This window comes from Alligator sinensis, unplaced genomic scaffold (assembly GCF_000455745.1).
Source record: "Alligator sinensis unplaced genomic scaffold, ASM45574v1 scaffold193_1, whole genome shotgun sequence".
NCBI classification, from domain to species: domain Eukaryota; kingdom Metazoa; phylum Chordata; order Crocodylia; family Alligatoridae; genus Alligator; species Alligator sinensis.
The window spans coordinates 1,035,620-1,062,898 of NW_005842199.1; the positions used below are offsets into that span (position 1 = coordinate 1,035,620).

Here is a 27,279-nt window from a genome sequence, read left to right on the forward strand (position 1 = left end):
TCTCCTTCAAACATGTTTTCCTTTTAAAGGAGAAGGAAGAAGTGGGTGTTACATATAGTACCTCTGCAGCCAGCTCAATAGCTCAGGTTTTCTAGGAATCTTAATACAGGCTACAATGGTTGATGTTGCAGGCTTACCATTGGCATCAGCCTTGAGCTAGATTTGGCTTTTTGTCATTATAGCGGGAAGGCTGCAAGGGTGGGACTGCTACTGTTAATAGGCTGAGCAATGCTTCTTGAGGATGCCAAAGATTAATGATCTTATGGTTTTAGTTAAGGGTCCCACAGAGCCATAAATCCAATCTGCTCTTTGTTAAACAAGTAGTGCGCATATTTCTTATACCCATGACATAAATCAGGAATAAGCAGCATGGATTCACTAAGAGCAAGAGATGCCTAACCAACTTGATTTTCTTCTATGGTAAGGTGACAGGCTCTGTGGATGGCGGAAGAACAGTGGATGTGATATACCTTGAGTTTAGTGTGGCTTTTGACACTGTCCCCATGACAGTCTCATTAATGAGCTAAGAAAATACAGACTAAATGAAAATAATGTAAGGCCAGTACATGACTGGTTGGATCATCATGCTCAAAGAGTAGTCATAAATAGTTCAATCTTGCATCCTCTAGGGAGGAGGTATCAAGTGGTGTTCCCCAGGGGTATGTCTTAGGTCCACTATTATTTAACATCTTCATTAATTATTTGAACCATGGGATTGAGCGCATGCTTAGCAAATGTCTGTATGACACCAATCTGGTTGGAGTTGCAAACACTCTGGAGGGTAGGGTTAGGATTTAGAATAACTTAAATTAAGTGGAGAAATGGTCTGAGATCAATCAAAAGGATTTTAACAAGCACAAGTTTGAAATCCTGTACTTGGAGTCGAATAACTGCAGGCACAAATAGACTGTGGAATGACTGGCTAGACTGTGGTACTGTAGGCATGGATCTGGGGGTTACAGTGGACCATGTACTGAATATGAGCCAACAGTGTGCTCATTACAAAAAAGAAAAAGGCCAATAAGATACTGGGTTGTATTAACAGGAGTGTTTCTTGCAGATGGGAAAGTTTCTTCCACTCTTCAGCACTGAAGAAGCCTCATCTGGAGCACTGTGTCCTGTTTTGTGCCCCACACTTCAAGAAAGATACGGACAGATTGGAAAGAGTTCAGCAGAAAACAATGCAAATGATTAGAGGCCTGGAAGGCACGATTTATGACGACAGGCTGAATAAAACTACGATTTTTTAAGTTCGGAGACAAGACGACTGATGTGCTATGTTTTCAAATACCTCAGTGGAGAGAGACATTTCTCTGTGGTCGTAGGGGACAGGACTAGGAGCAACAGCATCAGGCTACAGTAGAGGAGACTTAGGTTGGAGAGTAGGAAGAACTTGCTAACCATGAGGGTGGTCAGGCTTTGGAACTGGCTATCTAGAGGAATTGTGGAATCCTCATCCCTGGAAATTTTCAAGAGCAGTCTAGACTTGGCTGGGATATTTTAGTCAGGGATGTTTCTTGTTTAAAGTCAATAGAGTGCTGAACTAGATGACCATGTGAAGTCTCTTCCAGCCCTACTTTTCTATGATCCTAAATGAAGCTCTAATTCTGGACAATGGAAAGCAAATAAAGTCAAAATAAAATTATTTAAGTTATTGGGCAAAATGCTTAGTATAGGCATATATATTTGTAGCGATATTTAACTTTGATAATGAATAAAAACCTACCATGCCCAGCAAACTCTAGCAGCACATATAAGGGTGAATGATGCCTAGGGCTTTAAAGCACTGAACTGGTATTGACCTACTGATACTGGTCTCAATGAGTTTCCTAATGAAACATTTACTAATCTAACAGATTTGCTGGTGTCTCTCAGATTGCAGTAGAAGATTCCAGGTAAAATTAATTGTGCCTGGGTCACGATTTTCTAAGATACTTGAAAAAACATACAAAGAAGAGGCAGATCAAGTCACTGCTTACTGACGCTAAGTGGCTTTGACATTAAAAGGTGTCACTAACATTCAAAAGTGAAAATGAGAAAGATAACTGGGTTAGAAAGATATTTGCAAGCTACTTGCACTCTATTGACTTTAAATAAGAAGATAAGCCTACTTCTCCAACCCTGTTACCCTGAAGAATCAGTGAGCTGTCAGGAAGTGCTTATGGTTTGTATAAAGTCAATATACTATGTGGAAAGGCTACAGCAATCTTTTGCTGTTTTAACTGCCCCATTTATTTTTTCTGTGGTGCCATATTTATCAGAGGAGACAAATACCTTGTCTGCTGATACTTTTAATTCTGATAATCTGGGAGAAGTTCAACATGACCAATGAATACTGAACCAAAGGAATTAAAGATGTGTGATGTGACATTATTTTACTCTTGGTTCTCTGTCTCCTCCCTTGATTCTAGCTGTTCTTTGAAATATATGCAGAATTAAAGTGAATGATCTTTGAAATGGTAGAGCTCATGGTTTTTGAAAATAGGGTAGGTTATTTCTAATTATTAGTAGGGTAACCAAAATGGGAAATATGTTCAGTATGAAAACTGAAGCAGTTTTGCTGAGAGGCATACTTTCTGGTATAAATTTAGGTTATACAAGGAAGTCACTCGAAATATCAAGAGACAAGTCTATGTTATACAAAGAATCCTGAGAAATCTGGGTAATATTAACTATTTTTGTCTGGTTTCAAGTCATTAACTAGTACTCAGAGGGAATCCCATGCTGCAAATTCCATTATGAATTTGGCTGAAGTTTTTTGGATCTAATCTGAAAAGGTACAGGTAGTGTGTCTAATAGCATGCATAACACACTTACACCTGTTCAGCATGCTGCTGTTCACAGGGGCTGTAAGATAAGCACAGCCTGGAATACGTTTAAAGTTGAAAATTAAAGGATGAAGGGCAAGTTTTATATACATTAACCTTCACATCTTTAACTAATTTCCAAGCCCTCCTGCCTTCTCCACCAAATGTCTGCAGCAAGGAGATGAGCAGTGATATTAGGTGGGGCAGTCTTACATCAGGTTCCCCACAGTCACATTCCTCTCCATCTTCCACGTAGCCATTCCCGCACTTTTGTCCACCAAATGATTCCTTAACTTCAGGCAGGTTAAAGAGACACATCCCCACTCCTTTTTCCAAGCTGTTTTCCAGGTCCTTTTTGCTGCAGCTGCTAAACACTGTGGGAAATGGATAACTGGGAGAGAAAAGATTTTTAAAAAGGAAGAGAGTGAGAGAGAGACAGTAGCATTATCAGAACAAAAAGGTCTCTTCTATAATCCAAGTTACCTATCTGTACAATTATGCTCAAACAAGCACCAGAGTTTCCATTTTTACATTTTCACATAGGACTCAGCTATAGAAATTGCCAGAACATCTTGAGACTGGATTCATAATATATATATTTAAAACTTTCTTAGTACAAATGACCAACTTTCCTTGCTTGTCCCCTTAATTTATGGATGCAAACAATATTTGTGTCTGATCCTGTCCAAGTGCTGGGACCTGCTTGTGCAGAGCTTCTTGCACTGGCAGGACCTCAAAAAGACTTCAGAAATTTATTTGAGGCCACTGAAAATGTGGCCCCAACTAGCTCCCAATTTATACACTAAAGCCCGCAACATTTTTTGGGGGGAGAGAAACTGTAGAAGTCTCTTTAATACAGGGTTTTCTTAGCGAAAAATGCATGAGAAGCACACCAAGTTATTTTCTTTACAGCCCATCCCTGCCAGCCCTTAAAGGGAAGGCCTAGGGACCACAGAATCAAGGCAAACTGGATTTTCATTTCACAGCAGGACGAGTTCAATGTAGTTACAGAAACCATCCACTCTTTGGACTTACCTGATATATCTGAGAACAGAATCAGGCCCACCTAAAATCTGCTTATGGGTATGAGTATTGTGATTTCCTTTTTAAAATGCCCAAACAGTGTTAGCACACAAATCAGCAGCAGTATCAATGTGCCCAGGAGTCATTTGTGTTTCTACTTTAGACAGTTCAGTTCAGCTCCCACTGCTGTCAACAGACTTTTGCCACTTGATTAAAAAAATAGGGCACCAGGCCCTGAGGGCCTGTTGACTTCATTGGCACTTGGATTTGGCTGATAGTGAACTCCTGCTATCATACAGTAAAGAATGCCAAAGAGCCCTCTCTCCTCTGGGACATTCACATGATTACATTAGATCTGGATCACAACCAGCTGGCAAATAATACTCAAGCTGCCTTATTTCCCTTAAGACCTTGGACCCTATTCACCACAGCTCCTCAGTCAGGCAGCAATTCAGCATTATGGCAGCCCAGGGAGCCAGCCTGATAATGACTGGGCTTTGTTCCCTAAATGCTTTCTATCAATCACATATTATTAAGAACAGGGCATAATCTTTGCAGGCAAATGAGATAATAAATGGAAGTTCTGCACTGCTGAATTACAGAGTTTAATGAATCAATTGTTATTTCTAATAATGCAGAGTGAAAAGCACTCTTCTCAGAGTCTGCTTGATGATGCCCACAGGCAACAAAGAAAGGATCCTTTCTATTAAAAAAACAGTGTTCAACAGTTATAAATGTACTGGGGGTTCAAGTTCCTCTGTTGATTTGTAAAGGTTAATTAGGATCTTATAGTGAGGTTGAGGGTACCTTACACAGAGATTTAATTTCGCCCTTATTTAAAAATACTTTTTCACATATTCTTCTGAAGTAAAATAGTTAACTCTGTACTACAGGACACAGACATGATTCTGAAGAAGAAAATAATCTTCACTGGGCATTCAGGGAGCTTGACTTGTTATACTAAACAACTCTGTGGTTCACCGATGTATGACTCTAGCAAGTTAAGTTAATGGGCTATTTCACTTAAGAAGCTGGTTTCTGGGAAATGTCAATATTTAGATGGAATGACAGGGCCTAAGAGAAACTGTCAACTTTTTGAAGAGCATGAAGGAAGAGTGGGAAGCCTTAGGATCCAAAGGAAAATGAAGAGGGATGTGGTGTTATATGGGGAAGGAAATTAAGGGAATCTGGGCAACCTTCCTAAGTAACCTTTCACAGAGGTGATTTTACACAGGAGACAGTGTGCTCAACATCCTGCACATATACATATGAATGAGCAAGCAGACATACAGCCTCATGCATGTGTGATTCACAAATACCACACAAAATAGTCAAAAGTACTTAAGTAGCCATGATCTTTGCATCAAACTGTGAACAACTGAATTCTGCTTCATCTATGCAAGATCTTGCCCTTGACTTGTACTGATTTACTTTGAAATACACTAAAGTGAGGCTAGAGAGATGTAAGGACACATATTTAATATGAATTTAAGACTGGAACACAGATAATACATTTTCTTTCCTATTACTCTTTCAGCTACTCATAGTCTGTCAGAGGAGAATGCTATTCAAAACTTGACTATTTAAGGCTATACACTTGCCTCCGTGAATGGGCAGAACTGTTGGCATGAATGAGACATGTCCATCAGTGGGAAAACAGAACCCTTATTCTATGCTGGTGGCAAAATAATGTCATTGTTAATGAATGAAATTTATTTATTCCCCCAAAGGAACTTCAAGCTGTTTCCTATTTTGAAGTAAGAGACCCATTCATCTTCTGGCCTTTCCTGTTCTTGACACTGATTTCCTCAAGTGACATCAGTACAGCGCATGTTATTTACCACAGACATTACAAAATTTCTGATTATTTTCCCTTCAACTAAATAATCCAAAAATAAACAAACAATGAGAACAGCACAACAACTGCAGACAATGAAAGCTTCAAGATGGAAAATAGCCACAGGAGGAGGATCTAACACTCATTGAAGCTACAGGTACTTCTCAATGGAAGCAAGACTGGTTTCCTATACCACTGATATTTTTATCTATACCCATTCATCTTTCTTTGATGATATTTCCCAGTAAACCAGCCATATCATTTGCTAATTTTGTTCTCATGCTCCATTTTGGCTTTTATTATTATCTCTTTTAGCAGAATCACTAATTATTTGGTAGAGGGGAAGAGAAATCATAACTAGAATATACCATTTGGCTCAGGCATGTTATTTAAGTGAATCTGGAGTTTGTAAAAGGGAATGGAGTAATTGTCACATGGACTGAAACCATCCAGAGAACAAACAGGGCAAACTTCCCTGCCAAGCAGCTCCAAACCTAAATGGAGGCATGAGGAGGAGTTCCAGTGTAACAGTATTTTTTATCATGTCATAGACCACTGTCTTGTAGGAATTAACTTCAGACCATCAGCACAGAAAATCCTTGAAGAATCTTCCGAGGGTAACTGCAGGGTCACTGCTACTGGCTTGGATGGATTAGGATACCGATCCAGGTACTGAAATACGTCATTGATCCTATTACCTGGGTCACCATTAGGTCACCGTAACCATTTATTTCATAAAGATCATAATTATTTGTTCTGTACAGAGACTGCATGCAGTCACACTGGGCATGTCTACATGTGCCGTTACTCTGCAGTAAGTGGTTTTACGCTGGTGTTTACACATGCAGGCGCTACAGCGCAGTAACACTGTGTGTGTGGACTGACTTCGGACTAAAGTGCCATACACATGCCTTACTGCACAGTAACTACTTGGGCCTAAATTTGCTACCTGCATCATGCAGGCAGTAAATTTATGCCCAAATTGGTGTAAGTTGCCATAGATACTGCACAGTATAGGCATGCATGGGTACACATGCATCCCTACTGTGCAGTAATTTTGGTTACTACTTGGTAACCTAAGTTACTGCACAGTAACTGTGCACATGTAGATGCACCCACTGAGCACAATGTAAGTCCAACCTAAGCCCTATGGTAAGACTGTGAGGGGGACATGAATGGTGCAAAGTCTTTCTTTGTCATTTAAGCCAGGAAATTTAACCCACAATGGACAATTTACATTTAAACAAACCTTCTGAAGACACAAACACATAGCACCAAAATCAACCTGGACACAACATAACTGATATTAGTGGGTTTGCTTCAGGGTAGAATTTGGCCAACGCTGCCTTTCTACTGTTTTTGAACTGACAGTATTCCATAACATCACTGATGTCTCTTCAATATGCAAACTAGACTGGGTGCAGAACCTCATGCAAAGAATATAGAAGTCTCCATAAGAAGCACAATGTCATTTTTCACATCCGTAAATGAGACATTCACTGTAACGACAGAATCCCTAGTGAAGTGATTCCATAAGAAACAAAATCTGGTTTTGTTCCCATCAGCACGTTTTCCATTCATTTATATTTCATATATTTAAGATATGTAAATGTCAACTGTTCTTCTACACATGCTCTCTTAAGTCTGGCCCATATCAAACTGTTCTATTTGGTAAATAAGTGAAGTGAGAACAACCATTTACTGTGGGAACAAGCAGGTCCCCATTATGAAAAATGGAATTCTTCATTAATGCTACCACTGCTGCACACTCCAGGAGCTGCAGACCTTTGCATGAATTGGGGAGGCTAATGTATCCCTTCAGTTTCAGTGACAGCATTCCTAAAACATGGTTGGGGAATATTATGGCAGAAATACATGAGAGACAGTTCCTGCCCTAGAAAGCTTTTAGTTTAAATAAGAACACGGAGGGTAATGGCAATTTTATTTTTAAGAGGCCTGATATTTTTTGAACATCCAATTTGAAAAAAATATATAAGGCTGGATTTTCAGAAGTGCTGAAAAGTGAATTAATGGGATCTGCAGTTGTTCAGCTCCTCCAAAAATCAAGCATGTATTGTCTAACTGTGTACTAAAAAATGGAGGCATAGCCACTTCTGATAATTATGGCTTCATTGCCTTGCCCAAGATCACAGAGTAAGTCAGTGGCACAGAGAGAAACAGAATTCATGATTCCTAGGAGCAGAACCTCCACTGTTGTAAATGGGTCTACTTCCATTGATATCAATGTAGTGTCAACTACTGTGGAGCCAAGAAAACTTGTCTTTTGATGCCAACACTCCTAAGCACCTTCCCCATCTCTAAAAATCCTGTAGTTTAGTAGGTTTTAACCTTCAAGACATTATTAAAGCTTGCAATCTTTTCAATTTACATTTTTATGTTTCCCTTTAAGAGGTATTTCAAAATGAAACTGCTCATGTTATGTTTCAAATCCTCCACATGTCCTACATAGTATTTTACAATAATGAATACAGAGGGCATTACAAACAAACACAGAGAACATTAGAGCAGCTGTGTACTAAGCAGTAGGTAAAAGACAACCTTATTTGATACCTAGACTGACTTCCAAATACAGACCTGTCAAAATGACCTGCAACAGCACATGATTTATGTATTCACAGATTTTGTCCAAAGTTAGACAAGTGTCATAAGGATGGAGCTGTGTTTCAATCTTGCATCTAAATGATGGACCTGTCCGTAAATATTTGAGGTAAGATGTTTTGCCTGTTTGTTTTTAAAAGAACACAATCATTTAACTGAAGTAACTCCCAGACCTAATGCCAAAACACTAGCTTGAAGATTTGGTGTGAACTGAATGTTTGTTCTGTAACAGGTTTAAACCAGTTTCTGATCACTTAAACTGGTTTATGTGTAATGTCTGTCCCTAGTCTGAAGGATCCTCAGATTTTGCAGTCTCTCCTCTATGTAATCCCAATCTCATGTGGCAGGGAAAAGGGACACGGTCGAGACAAGGAGACTGGGTGGAGCACTCCACTGATTCCTGGATGCTGTGATGGCTCCAGGCAGTCACATGCAGGCAGCATATAAGAGATCAGCTCGTGGAGGGGTTGGGTCAGCAGCCAGACATCTCAGAATTGCCAGAGAAGAGGACTTTTGGAGCTGCACTGAGAGGATTAGTTTAGAAAGACAGAACTCTTTCTCTCGTGCAGAATTAAAATATGAAGTTTGCTTCAAAGGAAACTAGATGTGTGACAACTCTTTTTTTCCCCTAGCCTATCTTTTGCTCTCTCTTTCTACTCCCTCCCCCTCTCAACTCTTTTATAGTTTTAATCCTTAGAGCATCATTAAAGTAGAGCACAGAATTGGGCCATGTAGTTACAGTCATCTGTAACTACATGGTACATCTGTACTACATCAAAGCTCTCACTTGCATAGTTCATGGTCAGTAGCTTAAAAACAAGCCTCAATTTCTTCTGTAGCTTTTGGCATGTTTTTTAAAAGACAGTTTTTACACTTCTAATTAATAAATATGAATAAATCAAGATAGTGCTCAATTTAATTGATATATAGCAGCAAGAGCTTGTTACATTACCATGAAATTTCCAGGATTATAAAAACAAAGCCCTTCTTTCACCTAAATATTTAAACTTCATGTATACATGCTTTAGGTTTATTTGAATATAGCCCTAGGAATACTGCATAGTCCCAAAGTTGATTTGAATAATATTCACCTCAGGTGCCTAGACTGAATTGCCATAGTTCCAACTGAGACTTGACCTCTTCTGTTACATTCAAGGTGAGGATTTAACTACTGGAAATATCCAAAAGGGAGATTTTACAATGCTTAATGCAAGGTGTTGGTGTAAATGTAGTGATGAAACAAATGCTTGGATGATTCTGAAAAATATTTTCAGTAGAGGAACAACACTTATGGCTTTATACCGTACACACTATCATGGCTTAACATTTTTGCAGTCACAATACTGCCAAATAAAACATTATTAGCAATCTCTTTTATTTTGACAAATGTACAGTCAGAAAAGTTCTTTCTTGTTGAGAGGCCTATTGTGACTTTCATTCTGTGTTCGGGGGTGAAGCAATACTAAACCAATTTATCAATCTCGACAGTATTCTAACTGTATTCTGGAGTTATATGCATTGCAAAAGCTCTATGGGAACTGTATTCAGACAACTGCTTTTCCTGTTGGAAACAGACAGCTAAGGAAAGTAGCTATAATCAGTTTGAATTTGCCTCTGGCTCTGGCTTTTGCTCTGTTTCCTTTTAGATCACTACCTCATTAATAAAAATTTGCTGGATTGCTGAGAATTCAGGTTTTACAATTTACTATTTAGAACTTGAGGTTAATCCAGTGCTGACTACATCAAAAAATAATGAGGCAAGAAATACCAGAGAGAGGGATGAAAATTTCAAGCCAGTGATGGGGTTAGGAGAAACAGAGCAGCAGTTACATTGTGCCTTCTAGTGACTGCTAGTGCTAGAGGAAATTGTACACAAGAAGCCAAACTAGATTACTCTGTGTTTAAATTTGTCCCACAAAACATAACATCCTCAGAGAATGATAAGTAAAAAAAGATAAATGGCCAAGGCTCTTGTTCCAAACACACTGCTGATGTTCCATTTCCTACTGATGCTTAGTTAGATTAAATGGACCAAATCTAGTATGGAAGAAAGTATCTCAAGAAAGTGCCACGTCTGCATTGTTGGCAATGGAATTTCATCAATTCCTAACAAGATTTACAGACTCTGGCATTTAAAAAAAATGTTTACAATATGAGTTCTTCATTTGAAGGGGACATGGAAGTGTTTCTTAATATCTCATATAAACTGGGTAGCAAGGCAAATTCGTTTGAATATGAGGATATGGTGATTATTGTTTGATTCTATCAGCCACAGGAAGGTTGGTCAGGGACAGAGCCCTGGTGAAAAAGCAAAGTCTAGTGCCATTGCTTCCAAACATAATTACAGTATCTGCAGAGAGACTAGGATTTCTTTGGGTGATATAATTTATTGGGCCAACTGCATAGTTGGGAGAGTTAGGCAAACTTTAAAATGCAATGCATTCTTCTTCAGGTCTTCTAGGTTTCTTGCATTTTAAAGCTTGTCTAACTCTATCCCAATTTTGCAGTTGGCCCGATAAATAGTATCACCCAAAGAAATACTTTCCTTTCATGCAATTTCTCTACCATCACGGCTACTAAAATCACTCTAACACCACCACAGTTTTTTTCAGACAAACCGCTATAAACCTTCATTGCAGAACAACAAGGAAGTTTTCTTACCTCCCTGCCTGCCATCTGACACCTCCAGGGAAGGAATTCTACCTGATCAATACATCAAAGAGCTACTCAACACAGCTCACAAAGACATTCTCGTGGACCCAGAGGGACAGCCTTCCATCTTCAGCTCCCTCTGTGCAAAAATGAAGTTTATTTCCTACCTATGGGGACTTTTTACCATCTTGTACCATCTACACTTTTCCCAGAGCCTAAGGGACTTTGATCCCGAAAGCTTGCAGAAAAGGACAATTTTCTTGCCATTTTCTAGTTGATCTAATAAAAGGTATCATTTTGGAACCAAGAGTTCTAGTTTTTTGTATGTCTTATAAACTCATGAAGCTTTTTTCCAACTATAAATACAATGGGATTTCAGTGAAGATTTCCTGTTCTGCATATACATACTACAACACCATTGTTAACACTGCAACACTCTGAAGACAGAAAAAAAATACTAGATAATTCTTAAGGGGTGATGATATGCAGATTAAGATGACCCATAGAGTATCACGAAGTGACTATAGCATCAAATATATAACTTCTAGTTCAAAACCTGCCTACAGGACTATACGTAATGTATACTGTATGTAACGTATACCGACAACAGAAAATGTAAGCGTGAACTACTTCAAACTCGGCCATGACAAATGCCACTATCACAGGGTGGACTGACTCTTCAAGTGATTTGGGCTCAATTTTTTCCTCTACTTTCATGGCTATTTATCTGATGCTGAGGACAGGGGAGGAAGCCCTCAAACACATGGTGGATAAAGAAACTTGGCTGGTACTACCTATCTTGTGGGGAAGAAGTAGAAGACAGAGGAGGAAAATGCTTGAGATGCTACCAGTCAGCAGGACTCAGGTTTGGGGGAAAAATGTGGAGTCCAGAAAAGATGCAAACAAGCTGAAGAGTTGGGGGAGTGACTGGTTTTGATTTAAGCTGACTCTTGAACTACAATTTTCTTTTAATAAACCAGAACCCAAGAAAGAGGGTTACCTGACTCACAAAGGGCTGGGTACAGTTCTTGAGATAATTGAAGTCGGAAAGTACGGCAGCAGTAGAGTCAAAGGCCAGACTGGGTTAACTTAATGTGATTGCTGCACCTCTAATGTGGATGCATGGCTCAAGTGCCATTTGAAACCAGGTAGTTATAAACAAATGCCCTGACCCATGTCAATTGTAACACTTTAAACTAGTGAAACTGCACTAGCTGTAAAACTTACACCTCTCATCCTTTATTCTACTTTATTTTTTGTTCTTCTTTCAGCTTGGACAATGAAAGTAGGTGGATTAGTTTTAAATTTGTATCTAATCTAAACCTATTTTTATTTCTGAGGGGAAAAAATGGAAGCAGTTGAGAATTATCTGATCAAGATCCTCAGATAGGCAAATACAAGCTTGCACTCAAAGGTCTCAAAAGATGCTGACAAATGCAGAAATATCAATACGAGCACCTAGGCGACATCCTGCACTCAATGAAGTCAATAGATGTTCTACTATTGGCTTCAGTGGGATAAGGCTTTCACATTTAACTTTGATCCACAGCCAGAAAGATATAATTGACCAAGTTTAGTGCAGCCTCTATGCCATATTAAAAAGAATCGAGGTAAGGTGAAGACTCCATTGGATACCAGCGTTTGTCATGTGAGTTTCAAAAACTTTACCTAAAAAAGGGAAGTCGCTTTTTGTTACCTTACTTTTTCTATTGTGCCATCTATTTAAACAGCTGGCACTAAGTATCCTTGTATTTCTGCCATTAGAAATTGGAGTAAGTGTACAGTTAGTTCTCAAATACTCTTTGACATTAAAAAAGGGAAAAAAAGCACTTTCCAGGCTGCAGTTCTTTTGGTAAAACGGACAACTCTCTTCTCAGAACTGTAAATGTTTTTCAGATCAGTTCCACATACAATAGAATCTGTGATTCCTATGACAACTGTGGCAAAAATACAGCCTCAGGTATCATTTAATTACAGTGCTTCAGACATCCACGCCAACTTCATCTCCTAAAGTGATTCAGGGCATATAACATACATCCAACAAAGAAGCACTTTAAGGATACACCCTTTAGGGTAAATTTCTATTTATATATATAGAGAATTGGACATTCATCACCACCAGTTACAATGGAAATTATGTGCTTAATTTTCAATGGGCAGTATTGTACTGTACTGCACTGCAGATTTACTCCTGCAAGCTGAAATGTTCCAGGGATAAGATGGAAAGCCAAAACAAAGGTAAATAGAAATATCTTTATATGATTTGTTCCCACAGGTCACAGCACTAGAAGTCCTGGAGGAAAAAATGTCCCTAACAGTGCTATCTTCCATATGTACATTATACTGTGAAAAAAATGCAGCTGAACTGTTACATACCAGCATCTAGTGTTGGTATGGTAGTAAAAGAATACAGATTTTGGATATGTTGTGTGGTGGAAAAACATGATTTGTCCTTAAACAGTTGCTGTAAATAGCCAGAACAAAAATAAAATGTGTTTTAATCTGAGAAGTAGCCTTATGCCATGTCAACTTCAGTTATAGAAAATGCAGGCTATAAATCTGTATGGGTTCTGCTCTAGAATACAATGAACAAGCAAAACACTGTGGTTTCTCACAGCACAAATTTTGTCTCCTATATTGTTAAAAAAAAGATTCTAAACAACCCAACTACATAGGCCTCTGTTTTGTTAAGCGACCAACTGCTGCGAGGGACTAGAAAATCTGTAGTCTATTATAACTAATGTTACTAGTACTTGAACTCTGACCCTTCCCCCCCTTGAAAACCAATAAAATGCATTTATAATGTACCTGAATTATTAATAAAGAGGGTGCCAAATGGGCATGGACTGTCTCTTAGGGGCACAAAGTGAAGTTTTAGAAGCTAAATGAAGTGCTGACATAAGTCTATTCTGTAATCTCATAACTGCTTCCTACTAAAGGAAGAACTGGAATGTAATGTACTAAATTACTAGGGCATAAGGATATGTTGCTTAAGTTTTTGAAAAAAAAGCATTTGCAGTGCTGGCAAAACAGAGCTAGTTCTGTCAGAAGCAATTTATTACATCAGTATATCAACTTTATTAAAAAAACAAGAGCTCTGTCCCTGCACAGGACTCAATAGGGCTGGGCTGGAGACATAAACAGTTTCAGAGTTTAATTAGGAACTGTTTACATCTTAAAGATAATTTCATTTTCTTCACATCATTACAGAGATTTGGTTCTGCTGATTCTGCAATTTAATGCGTGTAAACAGCAGGCCTGAGAAATGTAAAGCAAAGTCTGTTCCGCTGAAAAACAAATTAAGAAGGGTTAGGAAATGCAGAGTTAACTCAGTGAACTGCCCTTTGATGACTCCCATGAAGTATCTGGACCAGACAGCAGAACTGAGTTGGGTAAAATCAGAGACCCTTCTCTATCTCGCCTCCTCCATCTCCATCCCACGTCCATTATGGCCCTTCACCTCTTTTAGTACTGAACACCAGTCCAATTTTTTTGGACTTTCAGGAGTGCTCAAATAAATAGCTCTTCACTTCCAGATTCAAGCTGAGACTGGTACCAAAGCCAAAAGGCTGTTTTCATGGCACATCTGGCTGGGATCTCAAGCCAGCTTGCAGGAAATCTCATGAGCATGTGTGTTTTCACAGTCTAAATGTGCAAACTCAAAAACTTCACAGAGTTTTTGAACAGCTTAGTTAGGTGATACAGAATCAAGTCTTGAATTTCCTGAGGTTGGCTTATTCTTTTTTTTTCCAAAGAATGGGGTTGCACTGAAACACCTAATGCATAAGAGGGCATGTTAAACACAAGCCCAAAGTCTTCTCCCTTCTCTTAAGTAGCATTTAAATTAGTGTTTTATTATTTATAATGTGTATTTTGGTTTTAACTTCCTTTTTCACATATCAATCATAAAAACACAGATCAAACAAATACTGATGACAACATATCAAGGCTCTCATAGAAGTGTCAAAATTGACCCTAATGAGTAGAATGGCTCCCACAGAGACTTTAACCAACCGTCTACCATGCATACATATATTTAGACAAATTATGAAATCTGTAATGCAACAAGCCTCTCTTTGATGTGCAGTCCTAAACATCATTAAATCTAATGGGAGATACATAGGAGGGAAAAGCTGAAGCTTAGTGATCGTGGTTAGATTTTTCAGAAGGGCTTAGCTTCAACTAGGTTAGGTAGCTCAGCCCAGAGAGTGGATAATGCATGATGGGCTGTTGTGGAAATAAGGCCAACAAGTGATAGTACCATGGAAAAGAAGGTCAGGAAAAGACCTCAGGAGATCACCTTGTCCAGCCAAGGCAGGATCAACCTTGACTAAACCATTCCAGCCAAGTATTTGCTTGGCTGGAAGCCCAGTGGTTCTCAACTTTTTTTAGACTCAATGGATTCAAGGCACTCCTACATAGATTTGAAGCATGCCCTCAAAAATACGTGTTCTTGATTTTCACTTGATTTTTGATTACAGAAAAATAGTAAAGCACTACTTCTGTTGCAAAGAACCCAGGAAGCTCACAACAGGTCAGAATGCTTTTAACACTATGGATTCCTATTTGAAAACTGGGATTATCTTGTGAATCATATTTACATACCTTTAAAGTGCTAACACTGTGCGCCACTCTGCAGCACCTTTGAAAAGGTCCCAAGACCTTCAAAGGTACCCTAGGGTAACATAGCATGCTGGTTGAGAATCACTGGGCTAACCTATTCCTAAAAACTCCCAAGGAAGGAGATTTTATGCATTTCACTACAAGATCCATTGGATGTTAAGAACTTTTTCAAATATCACCTCATTGTTGGGTAATGAGCACTTGAAAATCTAGCTTTTAATAAAGATGAAGGGATCTGAAGAGGATGACTAGGTCTGAAAACAGGAAAATGAAAAAGAAAGAAAACCATCCATGTGAAAACATGGGAAGGATTGGAAAAAAGTGAAAATACATTATTGGAAATTGCAGATAAGAGGTGGCAGACTTCAGACTGCACCAATAATCAGATTGCTAAAATATATGCTAAATAGATTAACCTAAATTACAACTAATTATTCCTCAACTATAGAAATACAGAAAGGCAACCAATAATAACCAGAAAAGAATAATGCACCTTCCAGGGTACTACCGTTAGGGCAAAATATACTGTTTCCCATTCATAGGAAAACCGCCCCGCCAAAACTACTGCTGTCCAAAACAGAGAGAGCTAAATTTTCAAAACAACTTTGTTTCTCTGTTGAATAGTTGTTTACAACATGTAGCAAAGAACAGGGTTTTTTTCATTAAAAAATGTTGGACAATTGGACTAATATAAAGAAGTAACACACAACTTTACCTGTAGTGATGCAAATGGGAGAAGTCAAGTTCATAAAGGATACTCTTGCTTGGTGCCTCTGTTTAACATCTCATAAAGAAAGAGGCATGGACAGTTGGCACTATTTACATGGAAAAGACCTCATTTTTAATATTTTATTTAGATTTAATTGTAGCAAATGTACCCGAGCTCTGAGCAAGGAATATCTAGTTGTGCCTAGAGGAAATTAGAACATACTTTGCACTGGCAAAGCTCCTTTTAAGCAGTATTTGAAAGAACCCCTCTTGATACTGCTGAAAGAAAAGAAAAAAAGAAAGAACTATCTCAATTGAGCCAATTAAATTAACTTGGAAGGGTAATGATGGCTAGAAAATGGTATTTAGAGGTTTGCTTTTGGGACTTGGCTTTCAGGGAAAGTAGATATGCATTAGAACAATGGTTCAGGGAAATGGCAAGGGTTAATTGATTTCTAAAAGCCTGTTTGTGACAAATTTTCCTTCAAGGCCCGCTGTGCCTGAGACAGGCAAGTAGCAAGCAGACACAGGCTGGGAACCTGAAGACATGCACCACAGTGTTCCATAACAGAGATAAGAGATTCTGCATCATTGGTTCCAGGTCACAGTACCTAACTGAAGTGCCTTTAGATTTCTGGTTTAGGGGGAACAGACCAAATTAGGAGGACACTGGAAATAACTGAATTAGGATGTGATGGGTTTGTGAAACAAAGAAATATGCTGACAGGACAAAATGGTAGATAGCATGACGACCACAGAGTAACCAATCAACAATACCCAGAGATGAAGAGTTTTCAGAGGAGGGAAAGGATACAAAAGAAGAGATTTCAGATCAGCAAAGGGTCCCTGAGAGGGGAACCCGAGGCCACCTTGGACAGAGGGGCATATCACGAGGCCATCTCATCCACCCCGGGGGGGGGGGGGGGGGAGAAGGTTGGGCCTTCATCTCTGACCTCCAGGCTACTGACAGCTGATATTCACAACTAAGCCTCAGGGTCAAGCTCATGTATTGGCCAGATGCCCCTTGACTCGGTGACAGCTCTAGGACTGGTACCTGAAGAATTGTTTGCATTATTCTTATCTGCTATCGCTTTATGTCAATAAAATTCTCTTGTTATCAAATGGAGAGGTTGATGTCAATCTGCGGGTTTGAATCCACCTGAAACTAGGTATCTGGATCATATATCCAGTGCCAACAGGTAATTAAACAGACTCTAACCAGGGACATTTTAGCCCTCATTTAGACTATGCTATCCACTCCTTCCCATTACTTATTTTTGTTTTCTTCTAACTGCAAAAGGTTTCAACTTTAGCTAAGAATATATTAATAACCAGGGATGCTTTTATGATTTTCTAAAAGAAAAGTTTCCTCTAAACCTTAGCAGTAAATATAATTATATATTTTTTCTTAACTTAATGCAGAATTTACTGTGCACTTACCTGCTTCATGTTCTCAATTATTTCCCCCCAAACTTCAGTAACTAAAGTGAAATGGTGAATTAAAAGGCCTTTAATCAAAATTAATCATCACTTTCTACTGGGAGCCACAGTCCTACAAAAATCCTATAAACTAATTATCAGTTACCAAGAGGTTAAATGAATTGGTTTCAGTTCCATTTCTTTTTTCTCCTTCACTTTCTTTTGACTATTGCACAAATAACTCATTTGACACAGCTCTGAGCTGAGCCAAGACTCAGAAGATATTACTGTCCTCAGAAAGTCACAGGGTCTGCATTTCCATTTCACTGCACCTTCTGTAGTCATCTACTCCTAGACAAAGTGAATTTAAAAGGCTACCAGCTTGGAAATGTAGCATTTTATACTACTTTTCCATTCTCATTAAACCCCCCGCCCTGTAATCCAATCACTGAAAGGATAAAGTAGTAAAATATCAGATACGTGTAAATGAATCTATGATTTTGTTGCTGCCACTCCCTATTGCCACAGTTAGATCTATGCCTTTTCAAAGGAGTCTATCCCTTTAAGGCATGTTATGGTGGTGGAGTATGGGGATTGTCTCCCATTACTGCAACCCCAGGTCATGCCCTGGCAAAGAGAGACAGTTCAACTCCTTGACAATGCAGAATGGTTTTCTAGCGTATATTTTCTTGCTAGAAAAATCTGAATAGCTAGGACTTTAGGCACTCCTATTGGGGGACTAATTTGCAGTTGCACAAGACTCACTAATATTGCCCTCCTTTCTTTATTTCACCTTTTCTTTCTAAGTAACCCCTTGCATACACTCCACAAGAATTTCTCTTCTTAATTGACAGAAAGATATTTTTTATTTGCATGTATTTCCATGTATAGCCATCCCACACATTTGTAGACCCTTCAGCCTTTCCTTACAAGCCAATCCAACCTCCTAATCACCCTTGTTATTCTTCACTGAATCCTCTGTCCCTAATTTATTTTTAAGTAATGGTCAGCTGATAACATAATGGAAATGATTAAAACTTTGTTTCTTAGATCCTTAGAATCAAGGGCAAAATTTAGCCCCAGCCAGTGGCACTAAAACCCTGAAAATTCCCAAGATTTAGTCCCAGCCAGTGGCACTAAAACCCTGAAAATTCTTCAGTTCAGCTTCTCACTCCCTCCTCCTCCTTCTACCATCATACAGGATAGGTACTGACTAGGCATGTGTATATGTGCAATTAATTCAAAGTAGGCTTACTGCACAGAAAAAAATACTGCTCAGTAAGCCTACTGGGGAAGACGTCTAAACGTGTGCCCTCTTGGGAGCAGATGTGCTCCCACTCTTCTCTGTCTCCCTGCAGCAGCCAGGGGGAGCTCCAGGCTCCCCTTGGGTGCTAGACCAGGGGCTGGCAGGGAGCACAGGGCCAGGAGATGGCTGTCTTCTGGCTCCATACACATTGGGAGGTGTCCTGATGTACACAGGGTGGGACAGATGCTGCTGTAGAGCTCTCCCACCATATTCACATGGGGACAAGCTCTATGTCCAGTGGGGCTTCCCCATAGCTGGCTGAGACCTGTCCCCATCTGAGGCAGATCCCAGCCAACTCCAAGCTTCACCTCACCCCCACAGCTGTTTCCCAGCCCCATGCCCTGATCAGCACTTGTAGGTAGCAAGTTAACCATGGAGTAGACCAATTTACTGTGCACTAAGTGTCTGTATGTGTAGACAGTGATGCTACTGCACAGTAAAATTGGTCTACTGTGCAGTAAAGTGTCTTGTGCACACGTGCCTACTGGGTACAAAATGGTTTTCAGCTTCCACCTACACTCTCCATGGAAAAAAGAGTGGGTTTAGCAGGTACTGCTGAAGTTGGCAGCTTGCTCTGCATGCCAACCTTCTTTGAAAGCTGGAAAACTACTTCAACCTCAACCATAACATGAGGATATTTGATCTTGAAATTAGATTAAATTAAATGGATAGAAGAGAAAGCAAAGAGGGCATGGTATGGAGGGCAACATTTAAGGTAGAACCTTCTCTCCCCCACAGCAAGGCACCAAAAGGACAGGAGTAGATACTCAAGTCAGACACTTTTTAGATCTCCCCCTTCTATGTTACCAGAAAGACGATTCTGCTGCATCAAACCAAAAAACATCAAAATTAAAGGCTTGGCCCTGGGAGCTTTTGCATAACAATTCCCAGTATCTTTGACTTTTTACGATGATATGATTTAGCAACAAGATTTTTTTCATGATCCTGGCGAGAGCAATGCATTTCTATGAGATAAGCGTGAAAGGAGCTTTCCTTTATAGCAAATCAGCAGGTCACTGGAACCCTACTGAAAAAAAAGATTATAATAGACCTCACATCTGGATGTGATTGCTAAAGCTGGCTATCATTAGCCAGCTCTTCTTCTGTCATTAACACCTGAATTTCAAAAAGGATAGATAACAAGGTAGAAAAGAGAACCTTCTGCTATTGAAAAAGGATATATTTATAGTATATTCATCTCAACTAAATAGTTACTGTGTAAATTCCCTACATGTGAGTGATAATAAGAGACTGCTACTCAGCAAGCACAAAGAGATGGGCTGTTTGAAACCTCAAAGATCTGAGTTCATGTGATGACAGCAACCTGAACGAGCAGGTTCAATTTTGTGCCTGTTGGGGCTGACTTGGAAAACAAGTGTTCCAAATAGCAAACTGCTTTGGAGAAACTTGCCACTCATTTTATGTGGCAAAAATATAATGGGACAGAGAAGCAAGCTGTTCTACCATTCACATACAAACTAGTTTCAAACTCTAGTGAAAGTAGTTTGCACAATGCTAATGGAAGATTATATAAAAGTTACATTTCCAACAGTACTGATTAGAAAAACACTGCCAGTATCCTTTTGCCCTCCATGTTGAGCCAAATTCTGCTGTGCATTACACTGATATTGATTGAAAGCAATGCCACTGGCTTGCTCTGGGTTCGCACTAATGTTACTAAGCACAATTTTGTCACTCATTTCAGATGGTAAAATTATAATGGAGCAGAGAAGCAAGCCGTTGTACCACTCACACAAAATTTAACAAGAATTTAGCCTGCAATTTCCTCACCTTCCTGAACATGAATATGCTAGAACTGGACTCATCACCCAGATGCATGAAGGAACATGAGTCATAGAAGCCTTCCCTTTCCAAGTTGATATCTATTTTACTAGGTTTAATACAGTATCAACTTCAGCGGGAATTTAGAATGAATTTGGGTTACAAAGTGGCTTCCACTGTTCGTTCTATCTATTTGGTTCTAACTCACTATTGTCTTCAAGAGAACCCAGCTCTCTGATTTGAATCCCTGGAGCACCAAAAAAACTATAACTAAAAGGTGCAAAAGAAACTTGACCATTATTGTTAAAATACAAATTTTAAAAACAGAAAATGTGTTGTCTAATTAAAAACAGATAATATGTTGTCTAAGTCTATCCCAACCACACAGTTGACCCAATAAAAGATACTGCCTGCAAAAATTACTGCCTCCTGATATTTTCTGGACTGTCCTGACTATAACATCACTTTAATGCTCTTCATAATAAATCCATTTCAGTTGATACAGTTTATCTATCATAGAAATCCCAACTTTGGTATTGGTCTTTGTGGGGTTTTTTAGAAGATATTTGAATTTCAGGAGCAGCTGAAGTGCCAGGTGATCCACTTTGCACTTTTATCTGTCATTTGATAGTGAATATTACACAAATAATACTTGGCTAAATGTGTGCGAGTCTTTAAAGCATTTCTTGTTTCTACAAAAGGGGTACGTGTCTTCTCAGTACCTTTTAAGACTAAAAGCCGTGGGAAGCTCATTAATGGATAGATCCAACAGAGTTTAAAATCTGCACTGATCCCAGGAGACTGCTTCCACCAAGAAGTAATTTCTAAGACAAGGTTTTAACGTTAACCTCTTCAAGGATTAAAATACAAACATTTAAAGAAGATGACAATAATTAATGAAATCACTTTTAAGTGAAACCCCCCCTCATTTTCCTTCATTATAGAACTATTAGTGACTCCAAAGTTAAATTGTAGGAGCTTTCCTATTCTAGGCCACATTTTTCCTATTCTCTATAGCTGTTGAGTAACCATTTCTTTTGGGGCCGTTACTTCTTTATCCTTTGCTTCAGCCTAACAGATTTTTCCTTCTGCTGTGGCACCTTATTTAACTCACAGAAATTAAAGGACACAAAATGAGAAGAGAATGAATATAATGGAATAGACTCAGGTTTCTCGAGATCCTCCTTCTTCCGATGTTTCTTATGTTCCAAGAATATTTTCCAGCTAGGAAACATTCATCTAGCATTCCCTTACTTATCAAACACTTAGCCACCAAGCCTAAAAACACTCCAGTGCAAGAGAGTAACTGTACGCACAGGATTAGTCCCATAGATTACATATTTTGGTAAATATTCAGACTGGTAATTTTAGATTGACAAAATATTGTTTGACTTCTGGCATATATCTTTGAATGCTTATTACAGACAGGCAGCAGCTGCTTCATAGTTTTGCTTGAAAATAAATCCTAAGGCTATGAGCCTGATGTTAAAACTTTCCTTTTATATCAATAACCACCTACGAAAGAAACCAGTCTCCTTGGATTTTTGAATGCCATATATTTTCCTAGGATAGAGTTTGCCTATGAAGCTTGGTAAAAATCAGAAAAGTGGTTTCAAAGTCATGGCATTAAAGCGTACCTGAGATTCACTTTTCAAACGAATTCTGTTTAGTTCATTGCAAAATGGTTCGGCAAAGCACTGCTGACTTGAAGATAGTCAGTAATCCCACTTTAGCCAACAGAAGTATCCACAATGATATTGCAATGTTGGATGAGTCATTTGCTAACTGTTCTGTTTCCTTAAAAGTTGTTTTCCCATATTTTTATACTTGGAAACAACAATGGTCATACCTCTAAATTCCAGAAAAAAAGTTTGAAAAATTAGCTGCCTGAAATTTAGCTGGAAAAAAAAAATACTGTGACATGTTTCCTGTATAGGTACTGAAAAGCAGACAGCAGCATTGCAAGTGGGTAATGGCAGAAATTCTATGCAAACCACCTTGTGGGAAATATTAGTTAACACATCCTGCCATTGTGGGCTGAAAGAAGGCAGACAGCTTTGAATCCTGAGACTGTGTAACATTGCATACGTTCTGATTTCTGCAAATTCTATTTGCTGTTCTTCTTCTTTCCCTTAAATCGAAAAAGACTTTAAAAAACTTCTAACTCACAATGGAGTTGGTTATTCAGGGCTAGTGCATATACAAGGTTTAATTACATTTGACTTAGAAGTCAAAATGCTGTTTTTAAAAACCACTGGGCCAGCTCCTCAGAGCAAAGATGAAGAATAGGGGATGATGATCCTCAGCTGGTGGATGGCTTAGGTAAACCAGAAGGGTCACAATGATCCTGGATGGCCTTGGGACTACAAAAGCAAGAAAGTGGCTCAGAGCCTCCTCTCCTCCACCTATTTCATTTTCTGGCTCATTGTCACACCACTGTAAGCTACATGTTGTCTAAAGAGACTCTTTTCTTGAGGTAAGCAGTGTCAACACTGCACATCCTGGGAGGATGCTGGATACATTAAAAGAGGAAAACTGTCATAGTTTTAATAGTCTTGCTCTTCTCCATTTGTCAGTCTAAACCAGTTGTTCTCAGTCTTTTTAGGTTTAAGGCATCCCTTGATAGACTCAAGACTTCTCTCAGAAAATGTCAGCTTTTAATTTTTCACTTCCTTTTTGACTACAGAAAAATAATAGGGCAATTCTTCTGTTGCAAAGAGCTCAGAAAGACTACAACAGATTCGAATGTTTTTAATTCTATGGATTCTTATTTGAAATTTCTGGGATTGCCTTGTGAATCATGCTTATACATGTAATAGTGCTAACGTTGTATGACACTCCATGGCACCTCTGAAAGTACCTTGTGGCACTGCAGGGTGTTGCAGTATCCTGGCTAAGAATTACAGGTCTAAACAAATCTGGGCCTATTTAATATTGGGTACTGATATTTAATACTGGATGTTTAATATTTGGGAGCAGGCAGCCTAAGAATTTTTGGCATTCTAGGATTATAACTTACATTGAAGGACAAAAATCCTCCTCCTCTTCCCTGGACCAGAAGAATTTACATCAAATGACAAGGAAGAAGGAAGACAACCTAAACATTGCATTTTAGAGAATGGGTACATAAAAAATACCAATACATGAAAATAAGAAAAGCTCAAGGACAATGATGAGCAGGGACACAGCTTGTACTTTGAACAATAGATGAATCACATCCAGAAACTTGAGTAGTGGTTAGATTTTTTTCTACACTGGTGACAATTCTGTCATTTCATAAATGAAGCAGCATTGTACAAAAATATAGTTTAATGTTTCCTGAACAAGAACATGTGCAACAACTCAGCCTGGAAAGAAGGCAGGGCTGGGCATTAGAAACCTCCCCACCAAAAGCTTTCTTTTTAACATTAAAAAAAAATTGCCTGAAGATCACTACATGGTCTTACCAAAATTATTCAAAAAACATTTCTCCTTAATCCAGTGCTGTCTCCTTTCAATACATCATATAATCAGAAAAAATACTACATTACTGATTTACTTTAATCCTAATCATTTCCCTGCAATTCCTAGCATGGAAGGAAATTGCTGCATCTCTCTCACACCATTCCTTCTAACCAGCCCCCAAGGAAAGCCCTTCATAGCTCAGAGATCCATTCTCTGGAAAGCCAAGGGCTGGATGTGGAGCAGTGGAGAAGTCAGTGGAACGTTAATGGGGCATGTAACTCTACTGGATAAACCATCACTGCCCGAGCATGAGCTAATACCAGGGAAACCCTAGCAGTAAATGGAGCTGAGTTCATGAAAATCATAAGAAAGGAAGAAGATAGTAAAACCTCCCCAGAAATACAGGATTTTCTATGCATGGCAATGTGCTGTTCTACCTTCATGGTTCCCTGACATGGTTAGGAAAAACTTCATGAAGTTTCCATTTTAACAGCCCCTCTGGTGGACGCTGCTGCAGGTGGGGGTGGCATGATTCACAGATGTTTGAAGACTCGCATGTATCATTTGGGCACTGAAATCTCAGATCTGTCCACCCACTGCTTACATGGAATTAGGAGTTACCAATCACATTATGACTCCCCATAATCCTGTTTCAAATTCCAGTCTGTTTTCTTAGCATGCGTAATAGCTGATTCAACGGCCAAATCTCCAAATCCGAATTGAATCGGGAGACCAATAAAAAGGTCTGAATTGATCTGAAGCCCCCCAATCAATTTGGAAAAGATTCAGAAGAGATTCGGGCAGTCCCCGCTCGCTGCTGCAGGGAGCTGGACTGGGACTCTGTGCTGGTAAGCAGGGGACAGGGGGAGAGGCTAGAGGAGGAGGGAGGGGACCATGGGGGCACCCCCACTAGGCCACATCTCTTGCCTGTTCCCCCAGCTCCCCTGAGCACCCCCGACCCCCGCCCGCTCTCAGTCCCATCAATGGCTGCCCTGCCCAGCACCAGTGTCCTGGCACCTAAAAAAACCAAGAAGCCCTTCAATCACTGGCTGCTACAGCAGCTGTCAGGGCCTCTGGGGACTCATGGCAGAGCCCCCCATGCAGCGTTGGGCAGTGGGGGTAGCGGGAATTGCCCCCCTGCGTGGTAGGAGCCGGTGAGTGTGGGGCTTTTTTCTTTTTTTAAAAAACACTGGGATGCTGGGGCCGGGCGGGGCAGCCATTGACCGGGCTGGGAGAGTGGGTGGGGGATAGGGGCTCATGGCAGAGCCCCCCCATGCAGCGCAGGGCAGTGGGGGGCAGCAAGGATCTCTCCCCCACCCCCGCCTGGGAGGAGCCAGTGAGTGAGGGGCTTTTTTTTGCCTTTTTTTCTTTTGAAGTGCTGGGACTCTGGGGCTGGGTGGGGCAGCCATTGATGGGGCTGGGACAGCAGGTAGGAGATGGGGCCTGTTTGATTAGGAGATTCAGCCGATTCGATGGCGGCCAAATTTCTGAATCGGATTTGGCTGAATTGATTTGGGACAGTGATTCAAATGACCGAATCGAATCACTGTCTGCCGAATCGGCTGAATCTGAATCCAAAGTGAATACTAGCTGCTTCACACAGGCCTACTTATTACCTATTGTTTTAGGAAAGCCAAGCTATTTTTCTTTCCAAACTTTAGATATCATTCATTTCCCCCAACAAACATGCACATCTCTCTTCGTTATTTGTCCCCTGGATTGCTGTGACTGGCCAGAGGCCAGCACCATTTTTCCTGGCCTGAACAATAATGAGAGTTTGCCTTTGAAGATGATGCCAAAGCTGCTGTTTCACTGACCAGCAGGGAGTTCTTCTGTCCGACACTCCCTCTCCCCCTCAAGACTGCCTAACTCCTTTTCTAGAAACATGCAGTCGCTGGCCCAAGAGACAGCAAATCCCTGAGTAAAACCATAGATCAGAGGTTGCAAAGATCTCCAAAGACCCAGCAGGGTGAAATACGCAAACAGACATCTCTAGATAATATAGGCAGCAGAACATATGTACACATGACACAATGTATTTTATTTTTCAACACTATGTCAAGAAAAAGAGGAGCTTACTGTAGTTAATGAGCTGGACCAGAAGTCTAAAACCTCTTCCAGAAGGTGATAATGCATCTATAATCACCTTAAAAGATCAGGCCAGTAGTTTTACCTGCAGCAACACAGGGCCTCCTAATGCCCATGCTGAAAGATTCAGTACTGACTCAGAAAGAAGTGTGTCACATATGGATTCACTGGCATTGCCTCCTAGATCACCCTGTATTACTTCTTGGAAGACTTCCTTCCAAGTAGAGATCTGGTCCTGCTTAGCCTATCAGACCTGATTTGTAGGCCTGTGAAAAGTAGCAAGTATTCGCTTTGGATTTGGATTCGGCCGATTCAGAGGACAGCGATTCGATTCAGAGATTCAAAATCACTGTCCCAATTCGATTTGGATCCAGGTCAAAGATTAGTCCCCAGGGCCAGATACACCTTGTTGAGTCTTTTCACTCAGCCCACAGGGCTCCCAGAGGGGTCTGCAATTTCAGGGGTGAATCCTGCTGCCAAATTCCAAGATATGGAGCCCTGGGTGGGACATATATTGGCGCCGAGGGGACAAGGGATGGCTGTGTTAACAGTTGTGCCACTGCTTGCCCCACCATTGCTCACCCCACCACTGGTCTGGATCCAGGCCACAAAGCTCCTTGTGGTCCAGATATAGCCTATGTAGCCTATAGATTGTATAAACTTTTTGCTCCAAAGGTTCTGGAGAAACCAAACCCCCATTATTTCTCCACCACCAGGTAATACCCGCTAATGCTGATGCTTACCCAGTAGAGGGGTGCATGATGCAGCCACCTTTATCAGTAGATGCTTTACAGTTACAGCCTCTCTCCAGAGTATCATGATTCATTCCAAAATTGTGGCCCAGTTCATGAGCCAAGGTTACTGCTGCACCGAGAGGGTTCTCTGAATGATCCTCAAAAACAAAGCAAAACAAAAGAAAAACAAAAAATATACTTAGTGAAGCCAATGACTGATAAAATAATACACTCTTT

The 27,279-nt window shown here is 39.9% G+C and overlaps 1 protein-coding gene across 1 annotated transcript in view; it reads right to left on the reverse strand.

The window, feature by feature from the left end:
* Positions 1-27,279, reverse strand: part of ADAM12 (ADAM metallopeptidase domain 12) — a 109,507-nt gene that overhangs the window by 40,420 nt on the left and 41,808 nt on the right. Inside the window, exons 9-10 of the mRNA XM_014521274.2 lie at positions 27,052-27,200; positions 3,021-3,198 (exon numbers count right to left, since the gene is read on the reverse strand). Of these exons, the coding sequence (XP_014376760.1) occupies positions 3,021-3,198; positions 27,052-27,200 (327 nt within the window). The remainder of the gene's footprint in view (positions 1-3,020; positions 3,199-27,051; positions 27,201-27,279) is intronic.